The 27,568-nt window shown below is 40.8% G+C and overlaps 1 protein-coding gene across 3 annotated transcripts; it reads right to left on the bottom strand.

The window, feature by feature from the left end:
• Positions 1–2,058: 2,058 nt before the first annotated feature.
• LOC149468395 (uncharacterized) lies at positions 2,059–27,477 on the bottom strand. Of its 3 annotated transcripts, none has more exons than XM_089670226.1 (4): positions 27,459–27,477; positions 11,327–11,387; positions 7,189–7,336; positions 2,059–2,666 (listed from the first exon to the last, which is right to left on the bottom strand). In XM_089670226.1, exons 2-4 carry the CDS (start codon positions 11,367–11,369, stop codon positions 2,141–2,143), a joined length of 717 nt encoding a protein of 238 aa, XP_089526352.1. In that variant the 5' UTR covers positions 11,370–11,387; positions 27,459–27,477; the 3' UTR covers positions 2,059–2,140. The 3 variants fall into 3 exon arrangements, with proteins under 3 accessions (XP_089526352.1, XP_089526350.1, XP_089526351.1); XM_089670224.1 differs by lacking the exon at positions 27,459–27,477 and adding an exon at positions 13,378–13,448; XM_089670225.1 differs by lacking the exon at positions 27,459–27,477 and adding an exon at positions 13,373–13,396.
• Between the last annotated feature and the right edge of the window lie 91 nt (positions 27,478–27,568).

Raw genomic sequence — 27,568 nt, 5'->3', positions numbered from 1 at the left:
TTTTCTCAACCAATAATTTACAAAGTGCATTTTCATATTTTGCTGTTGAGAAATGTACTACAAAAGATTTGCACTGTTTCATCATTATTATTAGTAGTAGTATTTTTATTTCTTGTATTTTTGGTCTTGCCTGATGGACCAAATACCAAATACAAATGTACTTAATTTTCTTTTTCTACTTTGTATAATTTTATCTCAGATACTAATCTCTATCATAAAGTTGTATACTGCTTTTTGATATTGTCATTGACATATATTTTCCAATGTCCAATCTCTGGCTATGTTGGATTGTCTCTGAATGTCAACAAGTATTATACTGTATTACTGTAACTTCATTTGTTTAAAAATCAATAAACAGTTAATGTGAAAAAAAGAACCTAGTGCTGCACAACAAAATATTATGCAATAATGGCTGTCAAGTTTTGCCTGAGCAATGTCCTAATCAAGGAGACTGAGAACTTTTGTGCTGGGAGGTAAACATACAAAATGGACCCTTTCATGGCAAGGACAGTTCCTGTGGGCTAAAGAAAGCAAAACACACAAAAACTGTTGTTTTGTGGATATGAGAAATATCTGCACATTTAGATTGAAAGTTGCCCTATTCTTTTTAACATACATAGTACCTATATCCTCAGTACCACCTAGTGGCTATAATAATTTTGTTCCATAAATACCTCAATCAGGAAAAAATGCATTATGACTAGTAGGTGGCACTGACTATAAAGGCATTACATATATTAGAGAGAACACAAACTGTGCAGATGTTTGTCACATCTGCACAAAGAACATTTACACATAGGCCCAAAAGTAGTCTGATGTTGCAGTTATTGGTGGTCATAGTAAAAAATGGGTGTTGCCTTAATGAACGTGGTTTATTGTAGCAAACATTTTCACACACATATACACTGATCAGCCATAACATTAGGACCACCCACTATAGCATTTTGGCACCTAAACGGGCCTGACCCATCAAGGCATGGACTCCATAATAACAGTCACCAGAATGGCAAGACCCAAGGTTTCCCTGCAGTACATTGCCCAAAGCATCATTCTGCCTCCACCAGCTTGCCTTCTTCCCATACTGCATCCTGGTGAAACCTATCCCCCAGATAAGTAACACACACGCACTCGGTCATCCACATTTTGTAAAAGAAAATGTGATTCAGCAGACTAGGCTGCCTTCTTCCATTGCTCTGTGGTCTAATTCTGATGCTCATGTACCCATTGTAGGTGCTTTTGGCTGTGGACACAGATCAGCATGGGCACTGTGACCGGTCTTCAGCTACGCAATCCCAACCTCAATAAATTGTGATGTACTGTGTGTTCTGACACCTTTCTTTTGGAACCAGCATTATCTTCCAGAAATTTGAGCTACTCTATTGAATCTGACTACATGGGCCAATTTTCACTCCCCAAATGAATCAATGAGCCTTGGATGTCCATGACCCTGTAGTCAGTTCACTGGGTTTTCTTCCTTGAGCCACTTTCAGTAGGTTCTCACCACTGCAGACCAGGATCATCTTTCAAGAGCTGCAGTTCTGGAATTGCACTGACCCAAGTATCTAGCCATTCCAATTTGTCCCTTGTGAAAGTCAGTGGGGGATTGTGAGGGAGGGATTTTAACAGAAAAGTACTTTATGAACTGAACAAGATGACTGCTGTTCAAAATTACATGGGCTACCTAAATAAAATACTAAAAAAAAATATTTGTACTTGTTCTTCAGATCACCCCCCCCCCCCCCTTCCCATATTACTGACATCAGGAGAGGGGGAGATGTTCTGCGTGGTTCAGAGGAGGAGAACTCAAGCAGGACTGACAACACTGAGATTTCGGTGCAACAGAGGGAGTGTTGTCAGCTCACACAGAAGGTTAGGATATCACAAAACATAGAGAAATGTGCATATATTGCTGAGATGTAGTGCTGTAATGTTTTTTGGTTTATATTTTTACCTAGACATAAAACAGAAGCCTCCTGCTTTATAACAACATTGACCACTCAAAGCAATGATTCATTAGTGTTCGAACTGGACAACAAAGTGAAAGAATTTAAGAAGTCGTTCTGTAAACCATTGTACTTTTTATTAGGACTGAGATAGCTAAGGAAAACATATTTTGTTCTTTTGTCTCCTGAACGTATATCTAAGCTTTGGTAGAGATTTTTTCAAGTAATTCAAACATTTTCTTGGGGTCTTCTTCACGGTATGTGACCATACGCTTCATTAGGTCTGTATACAATTCACGCTGTTCACTAGTTAACTGCTTAGAATCAGATTCTTCCTTCTCTGCTGCTTTCAGTTCTTGCTGGACTCCCTCTACATAGGGCTTAATCTTGGCATTAGTATCCTCCCTAATAGCGTTCAGTTGTTCTGTATGACCTTCAAATACAGTTTTAATATCTGAAATAAATTGTAACTGAATTTTCATCATCTCTACATTGGCCTTTGAAGCATATGGTAGAATTTCATCTTTCATAGACACTACATATTTTATAAGCTTTTCTGCATATTCCTGAACAAGGGGTATGACATTTGTCCTGTATATTGGATATTTTTTTTGAATTTCATTATCCACTTCTTTAAAGGTATCCACAATGACTTCACCAATTGTATGGAACATGACATATGTATTAACAAATATTGCTTCAGCTCTCGTCTGCAAATGGCCTCTGTAAGACAGTCATATAGGAGGTAATAATATTTTACAGTATCAAACGGTGCATTCTTAAAAGATCAGCACAGGAAATGCTTTTCAGGTAACCACACATCTGTTTCACCATTTATTTATTCTTCAATTCCTTTTAAAGTTTGCCTAAAGGCAAGATAGGAAAAAAAAAGCAATTGCCCCACTGTGAGGAAATTACAAACTTATTTTATTTTCCTTTATCACCTATCTATCCTGCAAAAATATATGGAATTTTTATATTATCACAGAATTATATATTAGAGGTGTTGACATAAACATATACTTTTTGTTGGTATTTTTTTTAATAATATTCTACTAATTTGTTTACATTTATGATATTTTTGTTATGTTAATAATTTTATGATAGGATATGATTAAATTCTAATAAAGGAAAACCATGCATGTTTACACCAATTAATTATATTTATGCATTTATAACTATTCATTCAGGATTTAAAAAAAGTTTTTATTGTGTTTAAAGGGTAACAATGAAAAACATAAAAATTACCTGTATGACGGAGTCTGTCAATAGTATTAAGCAGTAGTTTTTGTCTTCCTGTAATATAGTTTTTTTAGCTATTGATTCTGCCAGTAGATCAATTATTCTTCCACTTTTATTAAAAGGCCAAGCTGTCCAGCAAAAGTGCTAATTACAGGGATTTAGACAAACCATATAGCACTGCTGTGGTGTTTACAACAGTCAGCTATTACTTATGATTTAAAGCCATTTTTAGAAAAGAAAAAAAGCAATACCCCATTTACATTTTTGTGGTGCACTTAAGGTGTGTTAATGTATACTGAGTTGCATGTTAATGTGCATTTCAATAAAGTGATTTTATACCTTCTTTTATTTTTTTATTAACATAATAAACATGTTACACTTACCTGCTCTGTATAATGGTTTTGCACAGAGCATCCCCAATCCTCCTCTTCTGGGTTCCCCTGCTAGTGTTCCTGGCTCCACCTCTTCAGCAGGTGCCCCCATAGGAAGCCGCTTCCTATGAGGGCACTCTTATGAGCTATAGACAGATACAAAGTGGCAAGGCCCTGCTCCCTCGTCACAGGATTTGATTGACATTAGCAAGAGCCAATGGCTCCCTCTGCTATCAATCTGCCTTGTGAGGAGGGAGAGAGCAGAGAGAGCCACTGCACTCGGGCACAGCTCTGGATCAAGATTAGGGTGCAGGTAAATATAGAGGGGACAAGGGGGCATCCTGTGCACAGGTCTTTTACCTTAATGCAGACAATGCAATAAAGTTAGTAAAAACTTAAAGAGGTTCTTCACCCTAGAAACATAAAATTAAAAGTCAGCAGCTACACATACGATAGCTGCTGACTTTTAATAAAAGAACACTTACCTGTCTAAGGATCCAGTGTTGTCCTCACCCAGGATGGCTCTTCGCCAATCCTCAGGTCCTCAGTGCCAGCATATTTAATGTGGGAGGCCGGCTGTGATTCCTTGCAGCTTTACAGCCATCTTCCCGCTGTGCATGTGTGAGCCGCGCTGTGCTTTGTGAATGGTCCAGCAGCCTTCTGGAACCTGTAACATGTCCCAGAAGGCTGTTGGCGAAGAGGGGGAGTCAACTTCCACTCTGATTGCCTAGGCAATCCAGGTGGAAGTGGGAGATATTACCTGTCAAAACCCGGTACCCGCTCCACTTTCCCCCAAAAAATAAAGTGCCAATCGTTGAAGAGGAGGCAGGCAGAACTTCCCCTTTTGGGTGAAGTCCTGCTTTAGGCCTTTAGAACCACTTTAAAGTAGCTCATTCATTTGAATTCTTGGCCTAACATAAAAATGCACCAAAAAAGTGAATGTAGCATTTTTGGCAATACGCCACATGTTAACGTGTTGCCACGTGTTGGGTGTGTAGCAATGTGTACCTGACAGCAAGGTGCCTTGGGGTGCCATTCAAAATGAATTGCTGTGCAGCACACCAACACACATAACACGTGTTGCAGTATTGTGAGCAGTAAGGCTCGCATTACTGCAACACAACAATGAATAGTGCCCTAAAGTGTTAGCAGGAATTAGGCTTTCATTTATTAGCCTTTTACTTAAAATCCATTTAAAACTACTTGATCACAGGAGGACACTGAGGTTGTGTGATTGCACTTGAGAATTAACAGCATTGTCCCTCTGTTAAAGGAAGTGGAAAAATAGCAGATCTACAGGCAAGCTCAACAAGTAATAAATCTATGTTACAAGGGAGGTCAGAAAAACAAAAACTGCCTAGTTAATGAAAGACTGCATTGTATATGTCATATTTTAGTTCCACTTTAAATACAAAAAAATTATAATAAATAGTGGTACAGCTTAAATGTATGATTATAACTACCGTATTTTTTGCCGTATAAGACGCACGTTTTCTTCCCCAAAACTGGGGGGGAAATGTCAGTGCGTCTTATGGGGCGAATATGGAGCGGCCGGTCCGGTATTTCCACCGCGGCCGTGTCAGAATACCGGGCCGGCCGCTCAGCTCTGCAGCGGGACCTTACCTGTTCCTCTATCCAGCGGCGTGCTGTCTTCCCGGCTTCTGTAGTGTGGGCACTGGCCATGACAGCCGGGTGCCAAGTGCGCATGCGCAAGAAGCGGTGCTTTTTGTGAATGGTAAGGCGGTACCTGGGACACATGACAGATCCCAGAAGCCGCCGGACCAATCACAAAGCGCAAGTGCTTCTCGCTCATGCGCACTGGGCACCCGGCTGTCATGCCGAGCGCCATTACAGAAGCCGGGAAGACAGCGCGCAGCTGGATCGAGGAACAGGTAAGATCAAACAAAAACTCTGCGGAAGTAAGAGCGGGTACCTGTCAAATTCAGGTACCCACTCCCCACCTCCCCAAAGGTCAGCAGTCATCTGTACTGTCCGCAGTCTCTGGTCATCTCCTGTACTGTCCGCAGTCTCTGGTCATCCCTGTGCTGTCCGCAGTCTCTGGTCATCCCTGTGCTGTCCGCAGTCTCTGGTCATCCCTGTGCTGTCCGCAGTCTCTGGTCATCCCTGTGCTGTCCGCAGTCTCTGGTCATCCCTGTACTGTCCGCAGTCTCTGGTCATCCCTGTGCTGTCCGCAGTCTCTGGTCATCCCTGTGCTGTCCGCAGTCTCTTGTCATCCCTGTGCTGTCCGCAGTCTCTGGTCATCCCTGTGCTGTCTGCAGTCTCTGGTCATCTCCTGTACTGTGTCTGCAGTCCATTAGTTCAGAATTTTTTTTTTCCTGTTTTCTGCCTCTAAAACCTAGGTGCGTCTTATGGTCAGGTGCGTCTTATACGGCGAAAAATACGGTAATTGAAATAAAATGCATGGCTTAACAGTATTAGTTGGAAATACTATATGATATTGATACATCTATGGTCAACTTTTATTCATAGTTTATATATAACTTACCAGTGGTGAACTCATACCAAATATTCCTTTTACTATAACCATATAGTTGTAGTGCACTGATTCTAAATGGCCTATAGTGCTACAAAATGCATCAAAGGCCTGACCATAAAGCACATGAAAGCAATCTGAAACACCTCCCTCCTCTGTGTCATTCTTAAGGCAGAGCCATGACCTCTTATTCAAAAAATATGTGCTGTAGCATTTAAAGAATATGTAAACCCAACAATTCATATTCCTGATCAGTGCCTGCTGTACCATGTACTTGTATGAAAAAGCATCCTGTTCTCTTTGTATTGATTCCTTTGTGTGAAGTCCATGGTGTTCCTGCCAGGCTCTCTGCTTCCCTATTAAAAACTGACTACACTGGGCATGAGAGAACAGTATGGTCAATTCACTAGCCTGCTCTCCTCCAATTATTAGACTTGTCCTGACCCGTCCCTCCCCCTGCACAGCCATTCAATGGGAAGACTAGTGCTATGTTGTTTCTCCTCCCCCAGCTCCCTGAGCTTCTTATGAAGAACTGAGAACTGTTCTGAGATCTCTGAGAACTGAAGGGTATGTGATCACTTATTAAAAGTATTTATAGCTATATACAAATGTTTTGCCTTTCATTTCTATTTCAAATGGAATGGGTGGTTTTAAAAGGTGAAGATTCACATACACTTTAATTATAAGTGCATCTGCACATACTATTTTCCATTGGTTCTTACAAATACCTGTTTACCCTGACTATGTGGGCCACCTTATGCAGCTTCCTGTGATGGTGGGACAACACTGCTGCACTGCTGCTGAGTGCATACAGCTTTGTCTTTCATGTAGGTTGTTGTTCTTGCACTACATTGGGATGAGCAGATGCTGAAGTGGTGAGGTTATCAGCATTGTCACTGTTGATTTACAAGCCTAGACTATGCAAAAAAAAAAAACACCTGTACTGAATAACAAACCAAACTAGAAACACTTGTGAATAAATAAACAATGCCAAATGACCCAGTTGCCACTTCACAATGCCCCTAATTGCACTTAGAATGCCACCATATATATAAAAGAATCAGCGCTATATAAATGTGGAATATAAATCTCCTGTGAAAAAAATATTGTATATAGTAGTAGTTGAATTGTATCTTACATCTTCTCAGAATCTGTTGAGTCGAGCATTCCTACTAGCTCTGCTCCCAAGATATAGAAATCAGTTAGCACACGTTTCAGACACTCCTGAACCACAGGTTTGGCAGGTTCAGCATCTTTTTCCTGGGCAATGGAGTCACCCTGAGCCCCTGCAGGACAGAAGAGATAGTCTGTTAGTACAGTAGAAATGTTGCTATGGCACATCACCTGTGAAAACGATCTGTAAAATAAATTGTATGTTGTATACTGTCCCATGGTGTGTGTGTGGATGACAGCACTGGACTGATGGAACCAAAACTCGATTATTGGTTTATATATTTGTGGAGTAAATAGTAGGTCTCCCTTCCAGGGGCTTAATACCCAATGAAGGGGCAATGGCAGTAGTTATGGTCTTGGGACACTACCTTTCTGATATGACAGCAGGAACCTACCCAAGTATACTGTCCCTGGAATTTCATGATATTTTCCCGTGTTTAGCTCCAACTTGCCATTGGGAAAACTCACATTAAATAAATGGGGTAGAAATGCCTTCAAATAATTTTTGAATTAAAGTGTATCTAAAGCCAAAACGTTTATTTTTTTTATTTTGGGTAGAGAAGGGAAAGTTCAGCAACCCTTTCAGATTTTTATTACTGTCTGGGTCCTTACTGGGAAGAGTTGCCCTAAAGATCATTGTCATTGGGACTGAAAGTGAGGGGGAAATGTGTTGTCACCAGAATAGGAAAAAGTCTTCCAACACAGGTATTGCTGCGACAACCCTCACTTTTGAGAGATTTCCTTTCACTTCTTGTTGTGTCTATGGGTCAAGATGTGAAGGCAAATCTAACCAATGGGACACAGATGGCAACAAAAAAAATCCTTTCTTTCCTTACTCTATCAAAACTACATAATATATATACAGTATATTTGTGGCTTTAGAAATACTTAAAGTGTGAGTAAATACTACTTATAAATATGCTTAGAACCACTGCTTACCCCTTCTCCTGCCTATGTTGTAGAGTGCTGGTAAAACAAGATCTGCGTAAATACTTTCATTTCAGTCTGTTCCAGTCTGGTCTTGTGATATAGAAGCTCCAGCTCCCCTGTGTCATGGAGCAGTGGATGCAGTGGAGAGGATGGAGCGCCAACAACAAATGGAGCCAATGGGTGTGAGTAATAACCACTGTCTATGACCTGATGTTAATTGTGTTTTCAGCAATCATCAAATAATCAGAAAAAAACTGATTAATGAAAAAACTATTAATGAATCATAAACAATAAAACAGTAAAATGCATATAATTGAATTGGATCCTTCCTTAAAAGCTTCCACTGTCAGTTTGCTCTCTCGCTCACTTATGGCAAGCAGGGCATAGGGACAAGGGGTGGGCAGGGGTACTAGGCACTGTGGGGTGGTGGGGGCACCTTGAGCAGATTTGGGGGGGAAGGAATTTATGTTGAGAGGGGGAATTTGGGAGGCAGCAGGGGTATGAAATGTTCTAGCAGGGAAAATGTGTTGTGAATTGGGGGGATTTGTGTCAGGAGGAAGGATGGGGGAAGAGGATTTATTCTGGTAAGAGAGATTTGGGAGCTTTGTGCTAGAAGAGGTGATCTGGTGGAAGGGGAGGGTATTTGTGCAGGGAGGGGACTTTTTTTTTTGGGGGGGGGGAATTTGTGCTAGTAGGGATGCTTGGGGGTATTTGAGTTAGGAAGGGAAATTTGGGGGAGAATTCTGCTAGGGGGGGGATGGGGTAATTTGTGCTGGGAGGGGAGATTTGGAGTGGGGGGGGGTAGGATTTGTACCGGGAGGGGAAATTTGAGGGGTATAAGATTTTTGCTAGGATGAGTGATTTTTTGGGGGGGTTGATTTGTGCTGGGGGGTTGGCAGAGAGAGAGGATTTGACCTGAGATTGGGGATGAGGTGGCAAAGATTAGTGCTGGGATATCAGCCAGGGGTTGCAGATTTGTTCTGAGAGGAGAGAAATTTATGCTTGGGGGATTTTCATGCAGATTACTACTTTTTTTTTGGGGGGGGTGGGATTTGCTGATACAAAATGCCCACACATCTTGGTAGGGGGGCACAGTTTGGCATGTTTTTCCTGGACCCAGATGACCTTGCCCTGGCACTAATGCCTAGTATATCTACTGTACAGGGGTTAGATAAAAACATGGAAACACTAAATGATTGGGAGGTGTGGAAGTGCCGACATGTTTCACGTTGAGAATGGAAGTGATGTAACATTCTTTTGCTTCCACTGTGTGATGAGACCCCTAGCTAACAGGTGGGAAGGCTCACTTTCATCATTCACTGCGTGTGCTGCTACTAATATGGAGTCATGTCAGAGCTTACTAAGCTTCAAAGAGGGTAAATTGTTGGTGCTGCTTAGCTGAAGTTGTAAATTTATTTGCAGTGTTGCAAGGTATCAAAGGTCATGACAGCATATACAATTTCTGCGAAAATGTCCTCTAAAAAGCATAAGCGTGGTCAACATGGTCAACTGACTGAAAGAGACAAAAAGGACATTGCGCAGGATTGTGGCCCAGAGTAAAAAAAAATCTACTGCAAAAGTAACTGCAGAGCTCAATCTCAGTCTTCACAGGACTGAGATTGAGCTCTGCAGTCACTTTTGCAGCAGACATTGTGGCCCTGGCCATTCAAATGGCCAGAACCCAGAATCTCATAAGGAAGCCAAGGGGAAGATGGAAGCGTTGGGTGAGCCATGACTGCGCTGTGCTGGAGGGCTCCGTGTGCAGGTAACTGCATTATAATATGTTAGTATGCTGCGCATACTAGTACATTTGGACTTAAACCTGCAGGGGACCTAATTTTTTTTTGGCAGTTTACTTCCGCTTTAATTAGCTCCTATCTAAATTGGTGCTAGTATGTGTATGTACTCTAGTGAGATAGGGACCTTAGATTGTAAGCTTCTAAAGGGCAGGAACTGATGTGAAAATACAATATGTAAAGCACTGTGTAAATTGTTGGCGATCTATAACCATTTGCCACCCACCCTATGGCCAAATGGCGGGCGGCAAATGTCATCAGCGTTCCGGGTGGACGCCATATGGCGTCCTCCCGCACATGCGCAGATTGCGCTCCTGCAGAGCGGCGCGATCTGTCACCGGCCGTGTACCTCGGACACGGCCGATGACAGATCTGAGTATGGGCCCCGTTGCCGGTACCATGTGACCTGCTGTGACCAATCACAGCAGGTCACATGACAGTTGTATACAATGGATGGCTTCATTCATGCCATCCATTGTATACTAGTGTCTAGCTGTGAATGGTCACAGCTAATCACATGCACATGTCATGTGATTAGCTGTGGCAAAATCACAGCTAAGCACAAAAAAAAAAAAAAAAAAAAAAAACCCTGAATGAATCGATGTCATTCAGGTAAATGCTTGCTTATAGCAAAGTAATTCTTTGCTATAAGCAAATTGTGTAAAAAAAAAAAAAATACTGATCACTTCCCCAAAGTAGTACAATGTTACTATGGCTATGTCATACTGGCGATTTTGTAGCAGCAATTATTAACTACTACAAATTGCAAATCCCGACAATTAACAAGGATTTGTAGCTAAAAAAACAAGCACTATAGTTGAAAATAATTTGTCGCTAAGAACGTATTTTTTCACAGTAACTGGTCAGACTTGTGTTACATCATTACAGTAGTGCTCACTGCTACAAATTGCTCTTCTTCAGAAATTTGTAGCTAAGCCACAGAGGTCAGTGCAGAGCAACTGCCACTGACATAAAATATTGCACAATTTCTGAGTGGCTGCGCTACAAACCACTGCTGTACAATTAGAGTTTGCAATTCCATCCAAAAATAACTATGATTTCCTTGCCAAGAAATCACTAGTGTGGCATGGCCTTTTAGAGTGGCAGCACTCAATCATTGCAGCATATCTACGGATTAAACAGCATTGTCACCTTGAACTATTTTATTGATAATAAACTTTTGTTCCTCTCTTCGGAATGAATGCATTGTATAAGATCTCATGATCACCTTTATAATTGAATTTCTACATTTATTTTTGCACATACTGTAAGCCAGCACACGGAAAATGGCTGCAATATATTATTTGCACAAGTGATGCTTTTTTAAGCACCAGAGTACTTTAGGATTGAGACATTTAAGGACATATGTGAACATACCAATAAGGAAGAACAGCAGCAGGGATAAAACCAAGGATTTCATGGCGAAAAGCTCTTAAAGCTGTAACACAAAATAGAATAGAAGAGATGACTAGAAAGAGGGAAAAAAAACATTTTCAACATTCACATAAAAGTAATTCTGATAGAAACAAAGGAAAGCAAGTAAAACTTTTTTTTTTTGACAGTGTGGAGAGGGATTTGAACACTTATCAGGCTTCATTATAGAGTCCCCATTAAGCCGCCCATAGATGGTTCAAGTCTCAGCCAGTTCAAAAGGAATCTGCTGAGATTCAAACCATGTATGGACAGGCTGAATGTACCAAGTTGATCGATCGATTTGGGTATATCCAGCCTGCCGGATCTTACATGCGTTTATTGTTAGAGGCTGTTATAGCCACCACGGCTCCCCCCGCCGGAAGAACACAATAGCTCCACTGGACGGATTTTCCATATACCTTCTGGTGAGTGTACCCAAGGTGGTGGATTTCCCCTATTGTAGGATTGATCGCACTTTCACATCCTGCACGCTGAAAGTATTTCACTTTACCAACGTTAAGGACACTATATGAATGGAATTGCGGAATTAAATATTAATTTCACAGTGGCTAAATGGTTAGCACTTCTGTCTGGCAGCACTAGGGTTGTTGATTCAAATGCCAACCATGGAACCACCTGCCTGGAGTTTGCATGTTCTCCCTGTGCCTGCGTGGGTTTCCTCCGGGTACTCCGGTTTCCTCCCACACTCCAAAGACATGCTGGTAGGTTAATTGGATCCTGTCTAAATTGTCCCTAGTATGTATATGTATGAATGTAAGTTAGGGACCTTAGATTGTACACCCCTTGAGGGTTAGGGACTGATGTGAATGTACAATATATATGTAAAGCGCTGCGCAAATTGCACTTCTTTTATGTTTGCACAGCCAAATATGCATTGCCAGTGTATGCTGTCACTGGGACTGTTTGTTACATAATTACATATTTAGTCTGGCCAAGACAAAAGTCCATCCAGTTCAACCAAAAAAAAAAGTTATAATCCTATACCCACAGTTGATCCAAAGGAAGGCAAACCAACCCAGCAAAGCATGATCCAATTTGCAACTGCAAGGAAAAAAATTACTTCCTGATCCCCCGAGAGGCAATTCTGTGTATCTAAGAAAGAGTCCAGGCCTTTTTTAAAGCAATCCACTGAGCTGGCCAGAACCAACTCTTGAGGGAGTCTATTCCACATTTTCACAGCTCTCACTGTGAAGCACCCTTTCCGTGTTTGGAGATTAAATTTCTTTTCCTCCAGACATAAAGAGTGCCCCCTTGTCCTCTGTGATGACCTCAGAGTGAATAACTCTACACCGAGTTCACTATATGAACCACTGATGTATTTATACATGTTGATCATATCCCCCCTTAATCTCCTCTTCTCAAGAGAGAATACATTTAGTTCCTCTAATCTTTCCTTATAGCTGATCTCCTTCATGTCTCTTATCAGTTTTGGTTGTTTGTGAAAATCATATTTTTCTGTAACAGAAGGTACAATTTTAGGGTATCCCAAAACATATTATTTAAAGGATTTGTATATTTTTAATGTTGGACCTTTGTACAGTATTTTGGTTTTATTTTCTGCATGTTCTCCATGGCAGTTTTTTTTAAGTAGTTTGTCTATTAGGCATAAAAATGACCAGAATGCAACAGCTAGATTCACCCCCATAGACTTGACTGGAAGTTCTGGTTCACAGAATTGTGATTGAAAACTGGGCAGATTCACCCATCACTAATATTTCAGGTGGGGATTTAGCTTGTTACAAGTGCCTGTCAGTGGCAGATTTTCTTTAACTCTAATATCCCCAATTGTAGAGTGTAAGCTGTCCAGTAAATGAGTGCCAGAGCGGGAATGAATAAGTATGGTGGATCCTTATAGGAATCAATGGATAACTCAATAGGTGTGGAGAATAATTGGAAACCCATTTAGCCACACTTTATAAAGATTCCTCTAAGAATTAAAAAAAAGGCTTTAAAATATTAGATATGTACATTAAGAAGAAATGCATATACCTTACCAGTCAACCAACACTTGATTCTTTCAATGAGCAAGCACACTTTGCTTGCTCGATTTTTTATATGCCCAGCCTGAGGGCACCCTGTGGACACACACTACTTGATGGGCACAACTCCAGTCTGATAAGCAGCCAGAAACATTGGCAGTACAATCAGCACAGAATAGAAGTGGGGTCACCTAAAATACAATGCAGTAGAAAAATCCACCAGTAACCAATACATGTTATGTGTAATAAATGGCATATAATTCATTGCCATTAAATGATTTGTAAAACTTAATCAAATTCAGCTTAAAACAATATGCAATATATATAAAATTGACATACATTGTGTTCCAAAAACCTTGAATTCTGCTTACAAACCAAACATTGTGGATGTTGACAGAGTACAAATCCAGTGTCATCCTGATTTACTAAGAACAACATTTGGCAGAACTCTCTGTCCAAGTTAATGGAAAACTTCATACATTATACAAGCACTAAAAAAACAAAGACATTATTTCTGTGTAGGCTGGTTTATTTGCACTATATAACTTTTTAATGGTATTCAGAGATTGACATTAACCACTTCAATACCGGGCACTTTTACCCCCTTCCTGTCCAGGCCAATTTTCAGCTTTCAGTGTTGCCACACTTGACAAATGACAATTGCGCAGTTATGCAGCACTGTACCCATAAAAAAAGTCATAATTTTTTTTTTCACACAAATAGAGCTTTCTTTTGTTGGTTTTTATTCACCACTGAATTTTTCATTTTTTGCTAAATTAACAAAAAAAACCTTTTGAAAAAAAAGCATATTTCTTTGTTTCTGTTATAAAAGTTTGCAAATAAATAACATTTCTTCATAAATTTAGGTCAAAATGTATTCTGCTACGTTTCTTTGGTGAAAATACCCCAAATTAGTGTATATTATTTAGTCTTTAGGAAAGCTATTGAGTCCACAAACCAAGGTATATACAGTTGTGTTCAAAATAATAGCAGTGTGTGGAAAAAAGTGAATAAAGCTCAAAATCCTTCTAATAGCTTTTATTTCCATACACACAAATGCATTGGGAACACTACACATTCTATTCCAAATCAAAACATGAAGAAAAATATATCAAATTTGTGTCGTTCCTCTAAAAAAAAATTGAAGAAAAGTGAATATTAGACAGTTGAAAAAAATAGCAGTGTTTGTATTCTTCTTTACAAACTCAAACTTTCACTATATAAACTGAAAAATGTTTGAAGATTTTGCTTTCCTTTGAATCACTTAATTAATATTTAGTGGTATAAGCGCTGTTTCTGAGAACTGCTGTACATCTGTGCTGTATGGAGTCAACCAACTTCTGGCACCTGTGAACAGGTATTCCAGCCCAGGATGATTGGACTACATTCCACTGTTCTTCTCTATTTCTTGGTTTTGCCTCAGAAACTGCATTTTTGATGTCACCCCACAAGTTTTCTATTGGATTAAGATCCGGGAATTGGGCTGGCCACTCCATAACGTCAATCTTGTTGGTCTGGAATCAAGATGTTGCAAGTTTACTGGTGTGTTTGGGGTCGTTGTCTTGTTGGAACACCCATTTCAAAGGCATTTCCTCTTCAGCATAAGGCAGCATGACCTCTTCAAGTATTCTGATGTATTCAAACTGATCCATGATCCCTGGTATGCGATAAATAGGCCCAACACCGTAGTATGAGAAACATCCCCATATCATGATGCTTGCGCAACCATGCTTCACTGTCTTCACAGTGTACTGTGGCTTGAATTCAGTGTTTGGGGGTCGTCTGACAAACTGTCTCCGGCCACTAGACCTAAAAAGAACAATCTTACTTTCATCAGTCCACAAAATGTTGCGCCATTTCTCTTTAGGCCAGTCAATGTGCTCTTTGGCAAATTGTAACCTCTTCAGCACGTCTTTTTTTCAACAGTGGGACTTTGCGGGGGCTTCTTGCAGATAGCTTGGCTTCACATAGGCGTCTTCTAATTGTAACAGTACTCACAGGGAACTTTAGACCTTCTTTAATCTTCCTGGAGCTGATTGTTGGCTGAGTCCTTGCCATTTTGGCTATTCTATCCATTTGAATGGTAGTTTTTCGCTTTCTTCCATGTCTTTCAGGTTTTGGTTGCCATTTTAAAGCATTTGCGATCATTTTAGCTGAGCAGCCTATCATTTTCTGCACTTCTTTATATGTTTTCCCCTCTCCAATCAACTTTTTAATCAAGGTACGCTGTTCTTCTGAACAATGTCTGGAACGACCTATTTTCCTCAGAATTTCAGAGAGAAATGCACTGTAACCAGCATGTACAACATTTGCTGCCTTCCTTCCTTAAATAAGGGCAATAATTGCCACCTGTTTTTCAAATAATGAATGACCTCACTAATAGAACTCCACACTGCTATTATTTTGAACATGCCCCTTTCAATTAGTGATTCAATTACACAGAATCAGCAGCATGCATGTCATGACTGTTGGGTCTGTTTGATTTCTATTACTCTACTACACCTGCTAGTAAATTATTTGCCATGTAGAAATATCATTTCTACCAAAACCAGTGATTGATCAGGTTAGTGATGTCTGACTGCTATTACTTTGAACACAACTGTATATCTGACAATCGATCAATCCTGATATACTGACGGCCCATCTCATTTCTTGTGGCCTGAAAAAGCCAGGATAATACAAATACCCCCAAAATGACCAACCTTTGTAAAATAAACAGTCCAAGGTATTTAGTAAGAGGCCTGGTGAATTTTTTGGAGGTTGTAATTTTTTGTTACAATTTTTTGGAAAATGTAGACATAAAAAAAAAAATCACAATTTCTTTTTTTTTTTTTTACATATTGTCACCAGTACAGTACAGCATTATTATATAACTGGTGTGGCGGTGATCAGGGATACTGACTGGTGACAGCATGTAAGAAAAAATAATAATAATAATTTAATTTTAATTCTTTTTCAAATTTTTCTATAATTGTTTATTTTTTATTACATTATGTTTTCTTTTTTTTTTTCAACACACTGTGACCAAAGCAATATAATGTTACCATAGTAACATTGAATTTCTCTGGGCAAGTGATCAGGATTTTTTTTTTTTACATTTTATGATTGCTAATACCAATGTATTTCATTGATATTTACAATCATTGTTACTGAATGAAACTGATTCCTTCAGTCTTTTGTTGTGATTAGCTGTGATTGGGTAAGACTCATCACATGATACAGATGGGCTGTGATTGGCCCTGTCTGTGTCCCGGGATGTCCTGGGATATGACGCCCAGGATGTCATATGACACCCAGTCACAAGAAGGTGTGTCCATCAATCTGCTATAGGCTGGGCTGGAAGGTGCTAAAGTGATTCTAAAGGCTTATTATTATTATTTTTTATTAAATAACAAACATGTCTATATTTACATGCTGTGTGCAGTGGTTTTGCACAGAGCAGCCCCCAGGCTCTCCTGGCCCCTCCCTCCTGTCAGGTGCATCCACAGCAAGCAGCTTGCTATGGGGGCACCTGCTTCTCTGTGTGTCCATTCACACATAGAGCCGCAGCTTGGCCCCGCCCCCTCTCTCTTCTCACTGGCTCAGTGGCTTTGATTGACAGCAGTGTAAGCGAATGGCTCCCAATTCTGTCTCAGCCAATGAGGAGAGGGAGCTCCGGGATATCCAAGACTCCAGTGCACATCGCTGGATCGAGAGGGGGCTTAGGTGAGTATTGGGGGGGGGGGGTTGTGGGGAATGCTGCACAGAGAAAGTTTTTTACCCTCATGTATAGAATGCATGAAGGTAAAAACCTTGAGCCTTTAAAACCACTTTAAGGAGAACCCATCCATTAGTAAAAATAAAGTTTAAAGTAAAAGACTTATCCAAGAGTAAGACTAGCCATACATGTAGAGATTTGTCTTGTTTAGCCCCATGGGCTGAATGTGTGAAATCAGTAGATCCCTCTATCCACACTAAAGAGCATTAAAGAGCATGGATGGAGAAATTTGCACTGCGGATTATTGTGTTCAAAGAGCTGCAGCCATCACGGCTGTCTGAATACCCAAACAGTGACTGCATGTGACAAGGTATCAGTTTTCCACCCTGCTCTGTTGATTTTTAAATCAAATATGTCAATCTGGGTGGTGCCAACAGGACCCTGTTCTTCTTATGATTAAATCCTCTGCCCCCAGTATCTGCTTAACCTTGCCTGTACCCCTACCCCATCCTCACTGGAGCAGTCATTCCCCTGGCAAATAGGGGAGGAAGCTTGGTGAATACTGCAATGCAATCATTTATTTTATTCAAAATAAAGGACAATTCTAATATATATAAATATATATATATATATATATATATATATATATATATATATAGTGGGGTTAGCTCAGGTGGGGGATCACCTTCTCTGGGAAAAAGGTAGACCGCACAGCAGGCTTTCTTTAAAATCTGACTGGTCGTCAGTTTTATTAAAGGTTGCAAAATATCAAAACCAAACAAAACACAAAATAAATCCTTGCCATCTAGGCACTAACTAAACATGGAAGTTTTCCTCTATATCAGTGGTTCTCAACCTTTCTAACACCGCGACCCCTTAATACAGTTCCTCATGTTGTGGTGAACCCCAACCATAAAATTATTTTCGTTGCTACTTCAGAACTGTAATTTTGCAGTGGGAGGAATAGTGCCCCGTCATTGGTATCAGTGGGAGGAATAGCGTCCCATCGTTGGTATCAGTGGGAGGAATAGCGTCCCATCGTTGGTGTCAGTGGGAGGAATAGTGTCCCATCGTTGGTATCAGTGGGAGGAATAGTGCCCCATCGTTGGTGTCAGTGGGAGGAATAGTGTCCCATCGTTGGTATCAGTGGGAGGAATAGTGCCCCATCGTTGGTATCAGTGGGAGGAATAGTGTCCCATCGTTGGTGTCAGTGGGGGGAATAGTGTCCCATCGTTGGTGTCAGTGGGAGGAATAGTGTCCCATCGTTGGTATCAGTGGGAGGAATAGTGCCCCATCGTTGGTATCAGTGGGAGGAATAGTGTCCCATCGTTGGTGTCAGTGGGGGGAATAGTGTCCCATCGTTGGTATCAGTGGGAGGAATAGTGTCCCATCGTTGCTGTCAGTGGGAGGAATAGTGCCCCATCGTTGGTGTCAGTGGGAGGAATAGTGCCCCATCATTGGTGTCAGTGGGGGGAATAGTGCTCCATCATTGGTGTCAGTGGGAGGAATAGTGTCCCATCATTGGTGTCAGTGGGAGGAATAGTGCCCCATCATTGGTATCAGTGGGAGGAATAGTGTCCCATCATTGGTGTCAGTGGGAGGAATAGTGCCCCATCATTGGTGTCAGTGGGAGGAATAGTGCTCCATCATTGGTGTCAGTGGGAGGAATAGTGCCCCATCATTGGTGTCAGTGGGAGGAATAGTGCCCCATCATTGGTATCAGTGGGAGGAATAGTGCCTCACCATTGGTGTCAGTGGGAGGAATAGTGCCTATCATTGGTGTCAGTGGGGGGAGGAATAGTGCCCCATCATTGGTGTCAGTGGGGGGAGGAATAGTGCCTATCATTGGTGTCAGTGGGGGGAGGAATAGTGCCCCATTGTTGGTGTCAGTGGGGGGAGGAATAGTGCCCCATCATTGGTGTCAGTGGGGGGAGGAATAGTGCCCCATCGTTGGTGTCAGTGGGGGGAGGAATAGTGCCCCATCGTTGGTGTCAGTGGGGGGAGGAATAGTGCCCCATCATTGGTGTCAGTGGGAGGAATAGTGCCTATCATTGGTGTCAGTGGGGGGAGGAATAGTGCCCCATCGTTGGTGTCAGTGGGGGGAGGAATAGTGCCTATCATTGGTGTCAGTGGGGGGAGGAATAGTGCCCCATCGTTGGTGTCAGTGGGGGGAAGAATAGTGCCCCATCGTTGGTGTCAGTGGGGGGAGGAATAGTGCCCCATCGTTGGTGTCAGTGGGGGGAGGAATAGTGCCCCATCGTTGGTGTCAGTGGGGGGAGGAATAGTGCCCCATCATTGGTGTCAGTGGGAGGAATAGTGCCTATCATTGGTGTCAGTGGGGGGAGGAATAGTGCCCCATCGTTGGTGTCAGTGGGGGGAGGAATAGTGCCCCATCGTTGGTATTAGTGACACAAATGATGGGGCACTATTCCTCCCACTGACACCAATGATACTTACCTTGCTGACCCCTGCTCCAGCCTGGGCTCGCTCTCTCCCTCTCCCATCTACAGCCTGCAGAAGCAAAATTTGCACTTACCTGTCAGCTGTCTTCCTTCTCTGGCCTCTCTCCTCTTCACTCGGTCCTGCAGCTCCCTCGATCTTCTTCGATCTGCGCGCTCTGCCGCTCGGCTCCTCCTCTCCAAGCTCCACCTCCTCGCCGGTGATTGGCCGCCTGTGTGCCTCTCCTGAGCTACAGTTCCGGTGGCCAATCAGCGGCGAGGAGGCGGAGCTGTTGAGTGATCCCGGAGGTGTGGCCAGGTTACAGGGGCAGCATATCATCCCGCCCACAGATCGCGAGACAGAGCAGCGGTGTCTCGGTTCCTAAGACCATCGGAAATATGTTTTCCGATGGTCTTAGGCGACCCCTGGGAAATGGTCGTTCGACCCCCAAAGGGGTCGCGACCCCCAGGTTGAGAACCGCTGCTCTATATATATATATATATTGATAATGGCAAGTAAGAATAGCCTGTTCTGTCATGACTGATTACTATTTTCTGATGGCCTGCCTAGCAATATCAGAAAGTATTGTGCATTGACATAACTTTGAGCTAATGCTATTTTAGGTAAATATGTTTTTTTTTTTAAGGAAACAATGGAAGGGGCAGTGTAAGAGATAAATGCACTAAACGTGCATGCTGGCCATTATTCAAGCCAGAAGGTCTAGACATTTAGTAGTGGGAAAAGAAGTATTGAGGCAGAGAGCATATCTGGGGTACTGCAGAAAACTCTGTTTTTTATTTTACTTCTTTATGTGCTCCTGACGTTCTGTTATTAATTTCATTATTATTTTGTTGACTGGTGTTCTGCTTTATGCAAACTATTTTCATAAATTCCTCCCTATCAGGTCCCAGCACTTTGGGTAATACCATTGAAATCATGATTGCTGAAATGTTGACTGCTAATCAGAACTGAAATTAATGTGGTTTTATGAGGAACTTACTTTTTACACATGCTAACCTCCCACCCTTTGCAGCTATAACAGCTTCAACTATTCTAGGAAGGCTCTCCAGAAGGTTTAGGAGTGTGTCTATGGAAATGTTTGACCATTCTTCCAGAGGCGCAATTGTGAGGTTAGGCACTGATGTATCTTGCCAAATTTCCTAAGAAATATCATTCCCAAGGTCAGAGGCCCAACCAGACATACTTTATCAAAAAAGCAAAGAGAAGTGAGCACTTGGACTATCATAAAGCAGCTGGCATAAAGTATGAACTCCTATATCCTCAAAACCATGAAAAACGTAGAATGCAGCACTACATAATATTATAAAAACAAGAATGCTACTGAATAAAGTGACAATAGTGACGTACTCAAAGTGAAGATGCAAAATTGGCGCTGAAAGGGAATAATATTGCTAGAATATCAGCTAGTAAGTGGTATTTACAAATAAATATGAAGTGACATAAGTCCACAAGGATGATTCCTTAACCATTAGCCGCCCGGCCAATGGCCGTTTGGCGGCTTCAGATGTGTCTCTTCACTCCGGGTGCACGCCATTTGGCGTGCTCTCGCACATGCGCAGTTTGCGCTAATGCAGAGCGGCGCAGCAGTGCGATCTGTCACCGGCCGTGCACCTCGGACACGGCCGATGACAGATCCGAGTACCGGCTCCCGTTGCTGGTACCATGTGACCTGCTGTGACCAATCACAGCAGGTCACATGACAGTTGTATACAATGGATGGCTTCATTCATGATGCCATCCATTGTATACTAGTGCCTAGCTGTGACTGGTCACAGCTAATCACGTGCACATGTCATGTGATTAGCTGTGACCAAATCACAGCTAAGCACAAAAAAAAAAAAAAGCTGAATGAATCGATTTCATTCAGGTAAATGCTTGCTTATAGCAAAGTAATTCTTTGCTATAAGCAAACTGTGTAAAAAAAAAAAAAAAAAAAAAATACTGATCACTTCCCCAAAGTAGTACAATGTTACTATGGTAACATTGTACTACTTTGGTCATAGTAAAATATGAAAAAAAAATCTTAAAAAAAATAAAAAAAAATTTATAAAAAATTTAATATAATAAAAAAATAAAAAAAAAATTAAAAAAATATATATATTTTTTTTCATACTGTCACCAGTCAGTGTCCCTGTTAACCTGTTATGCCAGTTATATGATGATGCTGTACTGCACTGGTGACAGTATGTAAAAAAAAAAATAGTGAAAATCATTTTTTGAATTTTTTCATTTTCCGAAAAATTATGACAAAAAAATACAACTTCAAAAAACTCGCCATGCCTCTTATGAAGTACGTCGGACTGTCTACTCTGCAAACAGGGGTCATTTGTGGGATATCTGTACTGTTCTGACATTCTTGGACCTCAAGAAATTAGATTGGCTGTCAGTACTTCAGGATTGATCAATATTCAGATCTATACCATAGTTTGTGAACTCTATAACCTTCCTACAAACTAAAAAATACATCCTAATTTGGGTTATTTTCACCAAAGACATGTAGCAGAATACATCTCGGTCTAAATTTATGAAGAACAATTATTTATTTGTAAACTTTTATAACAGAAACAAAGAAAAATGTGTTTTTTTTTCAAAATTTTTGGTCTTTTTTTGTTAATTTAGCAAAAAATAAAAACCCCAGCAGTGATTAAATACCACCAAAAGAAAGCTCTAGTTGTGTGAAGACAATGATAAAATTTTAGTTTGGGTACAGTGTTGTATGACCGCGCAATTGTCATTCAAAGTGTGAGAGCGCTGAAACCTGAAAAATGGCCTGAGCAGGAAGGTGTAAAATTGCATGGTATTGAAACGGTTAATAAATAATACTACACTATAAGTGCTCCTGTTGTGGTTTGTTTTTGCAAGCTATTTTTCCCAAGGTGGATTGTAATATTCCTGCTGGCTCTGTCCATGGTTTTTCCTGAGCCATCCCTGTAATGCAGTGAGAGGCCAGTGGTGGTCCGGAGTCATCCCTGAATGCTGACAGAGACCAGTGATGTTTTTCCTTGTCTCCATACCATGACTTTCCTGATGGAAGTTAGCCATACCTGTGGAGGAACTGGATATATGTCTATGTGCATTTAATATGCGCTTCTGGTGAGTGCATTCATATAGCAGTTTTCAAGCACGGAGTCACTTTCCCCCGTTCATCGCAGAGAATTTTGGGAAGTTTTAACATACATTTGAATTGTCTCATCAATTTCTTTATATTAGACATACTGTATACCCAGGTGGTTAGGAAAAGCAGAACATTAGTATTACCAGGTAGATATTGGGGATAATTCCTGTGGACTGAGGATTTGTGTTGCAAAAAAGTTTAAATGTGGTAAGCAATAATGGGGTATCAGAGTAGCAAATGTCAGGGATGCGGATGTGACCAGAAGTGTGTGGACTGACACAGGGAAACGCAGGCTTCAGATATGGTATAAATAAGACAAATTTATTAAGACTAACAATACAAATATAAACGCAGTGCACCAAACCCCAAGCCAACACAAATACATACAACAAGGTGAAACAAACCCAAACCTAAACTGATATAGATACACAGGTACATACACATATAGGGCACAACGTAGTCAGGCAGGCCGGGTCGATAACTATCAGGCAGGTAGGTACAGGAGGAGCAGGTGGAGAGTAGTCAGGTCACGAGCCGGGTACAGCAACTAACGGACAGGTAGGTACAGGGGGTCAGGCAGAGAATGGTCAGGGTCACAAGCCAGGGATCAAACAGGAGAAGTCAGCAGAGGTCAGGATCAGGCAGGGTCGGCAACAAGTCAGGCAGAAACAGGAACAGGAATGCAGGTTACAAGATACAGGAACCCATGGAAAAACACACACCAAGGCACAGACTGCAGGTCGGGCCATCCCTTAAATACACCACCTGCAATCAGCCCCAGGTGATGGCTAATTGCCAAAGTGAACCTCTGGTTGTTGAGAGCACCCGCTGGCCAGCCCTGGTACTGCAGCCCACAAGGCAGGTGAGTCCCACCACTATTGGCAAGTCCATTCCTGACAGCAAAGCAGGGAATGTTTAATTTAGACATATCAAAAAAATCTCTTTAGGTAATATGTTATGTGACTCTTTAAGAGATTCAAAAGCCTTAAATCCAGAGGAACAAAAAAGATCATACAGGCAAGTCAGTTTTGTGCCTAAACACCAAAAAAAGCTTTGGGGAGAATCCCACCTAGGAATGGAAAAAGGGTTGCCTTAAATGGACAATAAAGGAAGGTGAGAGAAGGAGTTTGCTGAAATATTTTAGCAGCAGTTCCATTCCTTAGGAGAGTAAGAGGTAATAGAATTAGAAAGGACTGCTCTCAGATTTTGGAAGCAAAAGGAGAGTTCATGTAGAAAAAAGGGCAATAGTATAGGCTTCTTAACTGGCCCAAAGAGGGACATGAACCTGACCGTGAAAGAAAGTCAGGATATTTGCACAGCTCAGAAATAGCTGGATATATACTAGGCAAAAGTTTTAGGCAGGTGTGGAAAAATGCTGTAAATTAAGAATGCTTCAAGAAATATAAGTGTTAATAATTTATTTTATCCATTGACAAAATAGAAAGAAAATGAACAGAAGAGAAATCCAAATCAAATAAATATTTGGTGTGACCACTCTTTTCCTTCAAAACAGCATCAATTCTTCTAGGTATATAGGTAAAAGACACACAGTGAGCACTCTCAAAGAAACAGCAGCTGAACATCCAGGATAAACGCATATAAAAATCCTCAATAAAACATGTGTGTGATGTCAAAGGTAAGTAAGCATGGCGCGTGTTTCATCTGCTGCATTATATCTCCTTGTCTGACCACTGCGTCTATGATCCTCAACGTTGTCTGTTTCTTTCAGTTTGATTGTTCCTCACCCAGTTTTAAGCCTTCTATACAGCTGTTTCTATTTCAGTTAATGACTGTATTTCAACCTACATATCAAATTGATGATCATTAGCACCTGCTTGGTATAATTGGTTAACTCATACACCTGACTCTAATCCTACAGAATCCCTGACTTTGTGCAAGTACATAAAGTGTACAAGTGTAAGAACTGATGCAGGTTTGAAGCCAAAGGGTAGTCACACCAAATGTTGTTTTTATTTAGATTTCTCTTCTGTTCGCTCACTTTGCATTTTGTAAATTGATAAAAGTAAACTATTAAAATGTATATTTTTGAAAGCATTCCTACTTTACAGCATTTCTTCACACCTGCGTAAAACATTTGCACAGTACTGTAATTCCTGGGGTATAAGGGTTTGCATTACAACAAAGTTCAAATGTAGTAAGCTGTAAAGGGGTATCAGAGTAGCAAAGCACGGAAGACACGTAATATTTCATTTGAATGTATAGAAAAATCTCTTTAGGTAGTATATTATGTGGTTCCTTAAGGGATTCAAAAGGGCTTAAATCCAGAGGGGCAAAGGAGATTTGTAAAAATAGTCAATTTTGTGCCCAACCAGAGAGAAAAACTTCAGGGAAAATCCCAGCCAGGAATGGAAAAAGGGTTACCTAAAAAGAACAAAGGAAAGTGAGGGGATAGGAGTTTCCTGGAATATTTACCATAGCTTTATAGAATAAGAGGGAATAGGACAAGAAAGGAATTGGGCTCAGATGGCAGAAGCCAAGGAGAGTTTGGGTAGAAAAGGAAAGCAATAGCATAGTCTTCTAAACTGACCCAAAGAGGGACATTAACCTGAACATGAAGGAGAGTAAGTCAAGATATTTTTGCAGCTCAGAAATAGCTGTATATATGCGGGACTCGCAATCCTCCTTGTTCCTTGGGTTGAAATAACATACAGCATGTTTCATTACTAGTGGTCTAGTATCACCACATATAAAGGCAATGATCTTGGCTTGAAAAAAGTGGAAGTACCTGCACCGGCAAAGCTCTGAAATACAGTAATATAAGAACTTGTGTAAGAGAGTCATCTTGACCGCTGCGATCTGTCCCAGCCAAGAAATCACATGGTAATTGGCACGGAAAATTGTATGATAGGAGTTGTTTAAATAGATGAGCTCTTTGCACTTTCCATGCTTCTTTAGTTTTAAATGTCTGGTAACACAGAACAATAACTTTTACCCAAAAGGAAATTCATAGGTCCGTTCTGGCCTAGAATGGGTCATAACAATGAATAATACTGCTTCTTTTAGAGGATCGGTATGTTCAATAAATTAGAATTTTCTGTGCATCTGGATTCTGTTTTATCATTTTAGAGCTTGACATTAACCACGTGCCCTCCAGAGGATTTACCCCCCTTCCTGACCAGGTAATATTTTGCGATGCGACGCTGCATTATTGTAATTGAAAATTGCGTGGTCATGCAATGCTGCATCTGAATGAAATTTACATTTTTTTTCCACGAATAGAGCTTTCTTTCTGTGGTATTTGATTGCCTATGTGGTTTTTATTTTTTGCGCTATAACAAAAAAAATACTGAAAATTTTAAGAAAAAAGCAATATTTTTGACATTTTGCTATTAAACATGTCCAGTTAAAAAACATTTTAAAATTCAAATTTTATCATTCTTCTACATGTATTTGCTAAAAAAAAATCCAAATACGTGTAAATTAATTGGTTTACTTGAAAGTTAAAGGGTTTACAAATGGCGGTATATATACTGGAATTTTATTTTTTTTAATACTAGTAATGGCGGCAATCAGCAACTTATAGTGGAACTGCGGGACTGCAGGACTGCAGCGGGCATTCTGACACTGAGGGGAACTGACTTGGTGTCATTCACATCCCTAGTGACACCAATACAGTGATCAGTGCTAATAAAAAGCACTGACTCTGTACTAATGGCACTGGGCAGGAAGGAGTTAACATTTGGGGCGATCAAAGGGTTACCCGTGTGCTGTTTCACTATGTTGGCTGTGTGCGTGCTTCACTGTAAGCACACTGCTTTGTATGGCTCTGCTATGCAGAGCCATACAAAGCGGTGTGCAGGAGCTGACAGGGGAGAGATCTGTGTTGTTTATACACAGGTCTCTCCCCCATCGGAGATACTCGGCGATCACCGGGTGCCAGCAAGTAATCACTGACCCAGTGATTGACAGCCGAGGCTGCGAACGGCAGCGTAGGTAGGGTGTGCGTACACCCCGTATCCGTAACTGCAAAATCAGGTATATATACTTACTTTTGCGCACCTGTGCCGCTGTAGCAGTATTTCTGCTATAGGGCGGCGTGGAACTGGTTAAGTTTAAGTCTGATGAAATCATTCAAGTTTGCTTTGTAAACAAATCCAGAAAATCACTTTGGTACAGATTTTCCAGTTACTTAAAAAGAGATGAATCAGCTCTAAATGATCCTTATATTTTATAACAGCATTTCCCAACCTGTTTCTTCCACCTTTCCACAGTGCAGTTGACCGAGGAGTCTGATGTGAAAGTGGGGGCTGAGAACTCTATTGTGAAAGGGGGGATGAGGACTCTGATATGAAAGGGGGGAAGACCGAGACTCATGAAGGAGAGACTTCAGATGTGACAGGGGACCTCATTTTAGACTAGGGTGCCATGAGATTTTGCATATTTTTAAAGGGTGTTGTGACTAAAACATAAAAAAGGCTGAGAAACACTGATCTACAACACCTTCTGCAGCCTAAACACAAATTTGAAATTCATATGTAACAGTGCTTTGTTTTCACATTCTATTTTCTTTATGAATGTTTGTATATTTCTTAATAAGGTATATCTTTCGTAAGCCAGGAAAAAAGTGTTGGAACTAACAAATGAAATAACAAGGCATGGCAAAAAAAAAACTATACATGTTTAGAATATTTAGAGTTGTAGAAATACAGAATGGCACAAGGCTATACACCCTACAAAGCCTATACAAGGAAATTAATAAAAAACAGATGGCTAAAAAACCTTTCCCTAATCTATAAAAAAAAGTATTGGCTTTAGAAATACATTAAAGCATTGCATGTAGGAATCAGATGATAATTTATTTACCATTTTTTCTCTTTCTTTCCAATTCTTTCACTGGTTAGTGTAAATGTCTTTGTGTCTGGGCAATGCTGGTCAAAACTGCAGAACTGTCTGACCCATGCCCCTTTGTTCTG

This window comes from Staurois parvus, unplaced genomic scaffold (assembly GCF_062004578.1).
Source record: "Staurois parvus isolate SC_StPar_1 unplaced genomic scaffold, SC_StPar_1.0 ptg000087l, whole genome shotgun sequence".
Taxonomy (NCBI): Eukaryota; Metazoa; Chordata; class Amphibia; order Anura; family Ranidae; genus Staurois; species Staurois parvus.
The sequence above is the reverse complement of the archived record's forward strand: the minus strand, read 5'-3'. Positions and strand labels throughout refer to the sequence as shown.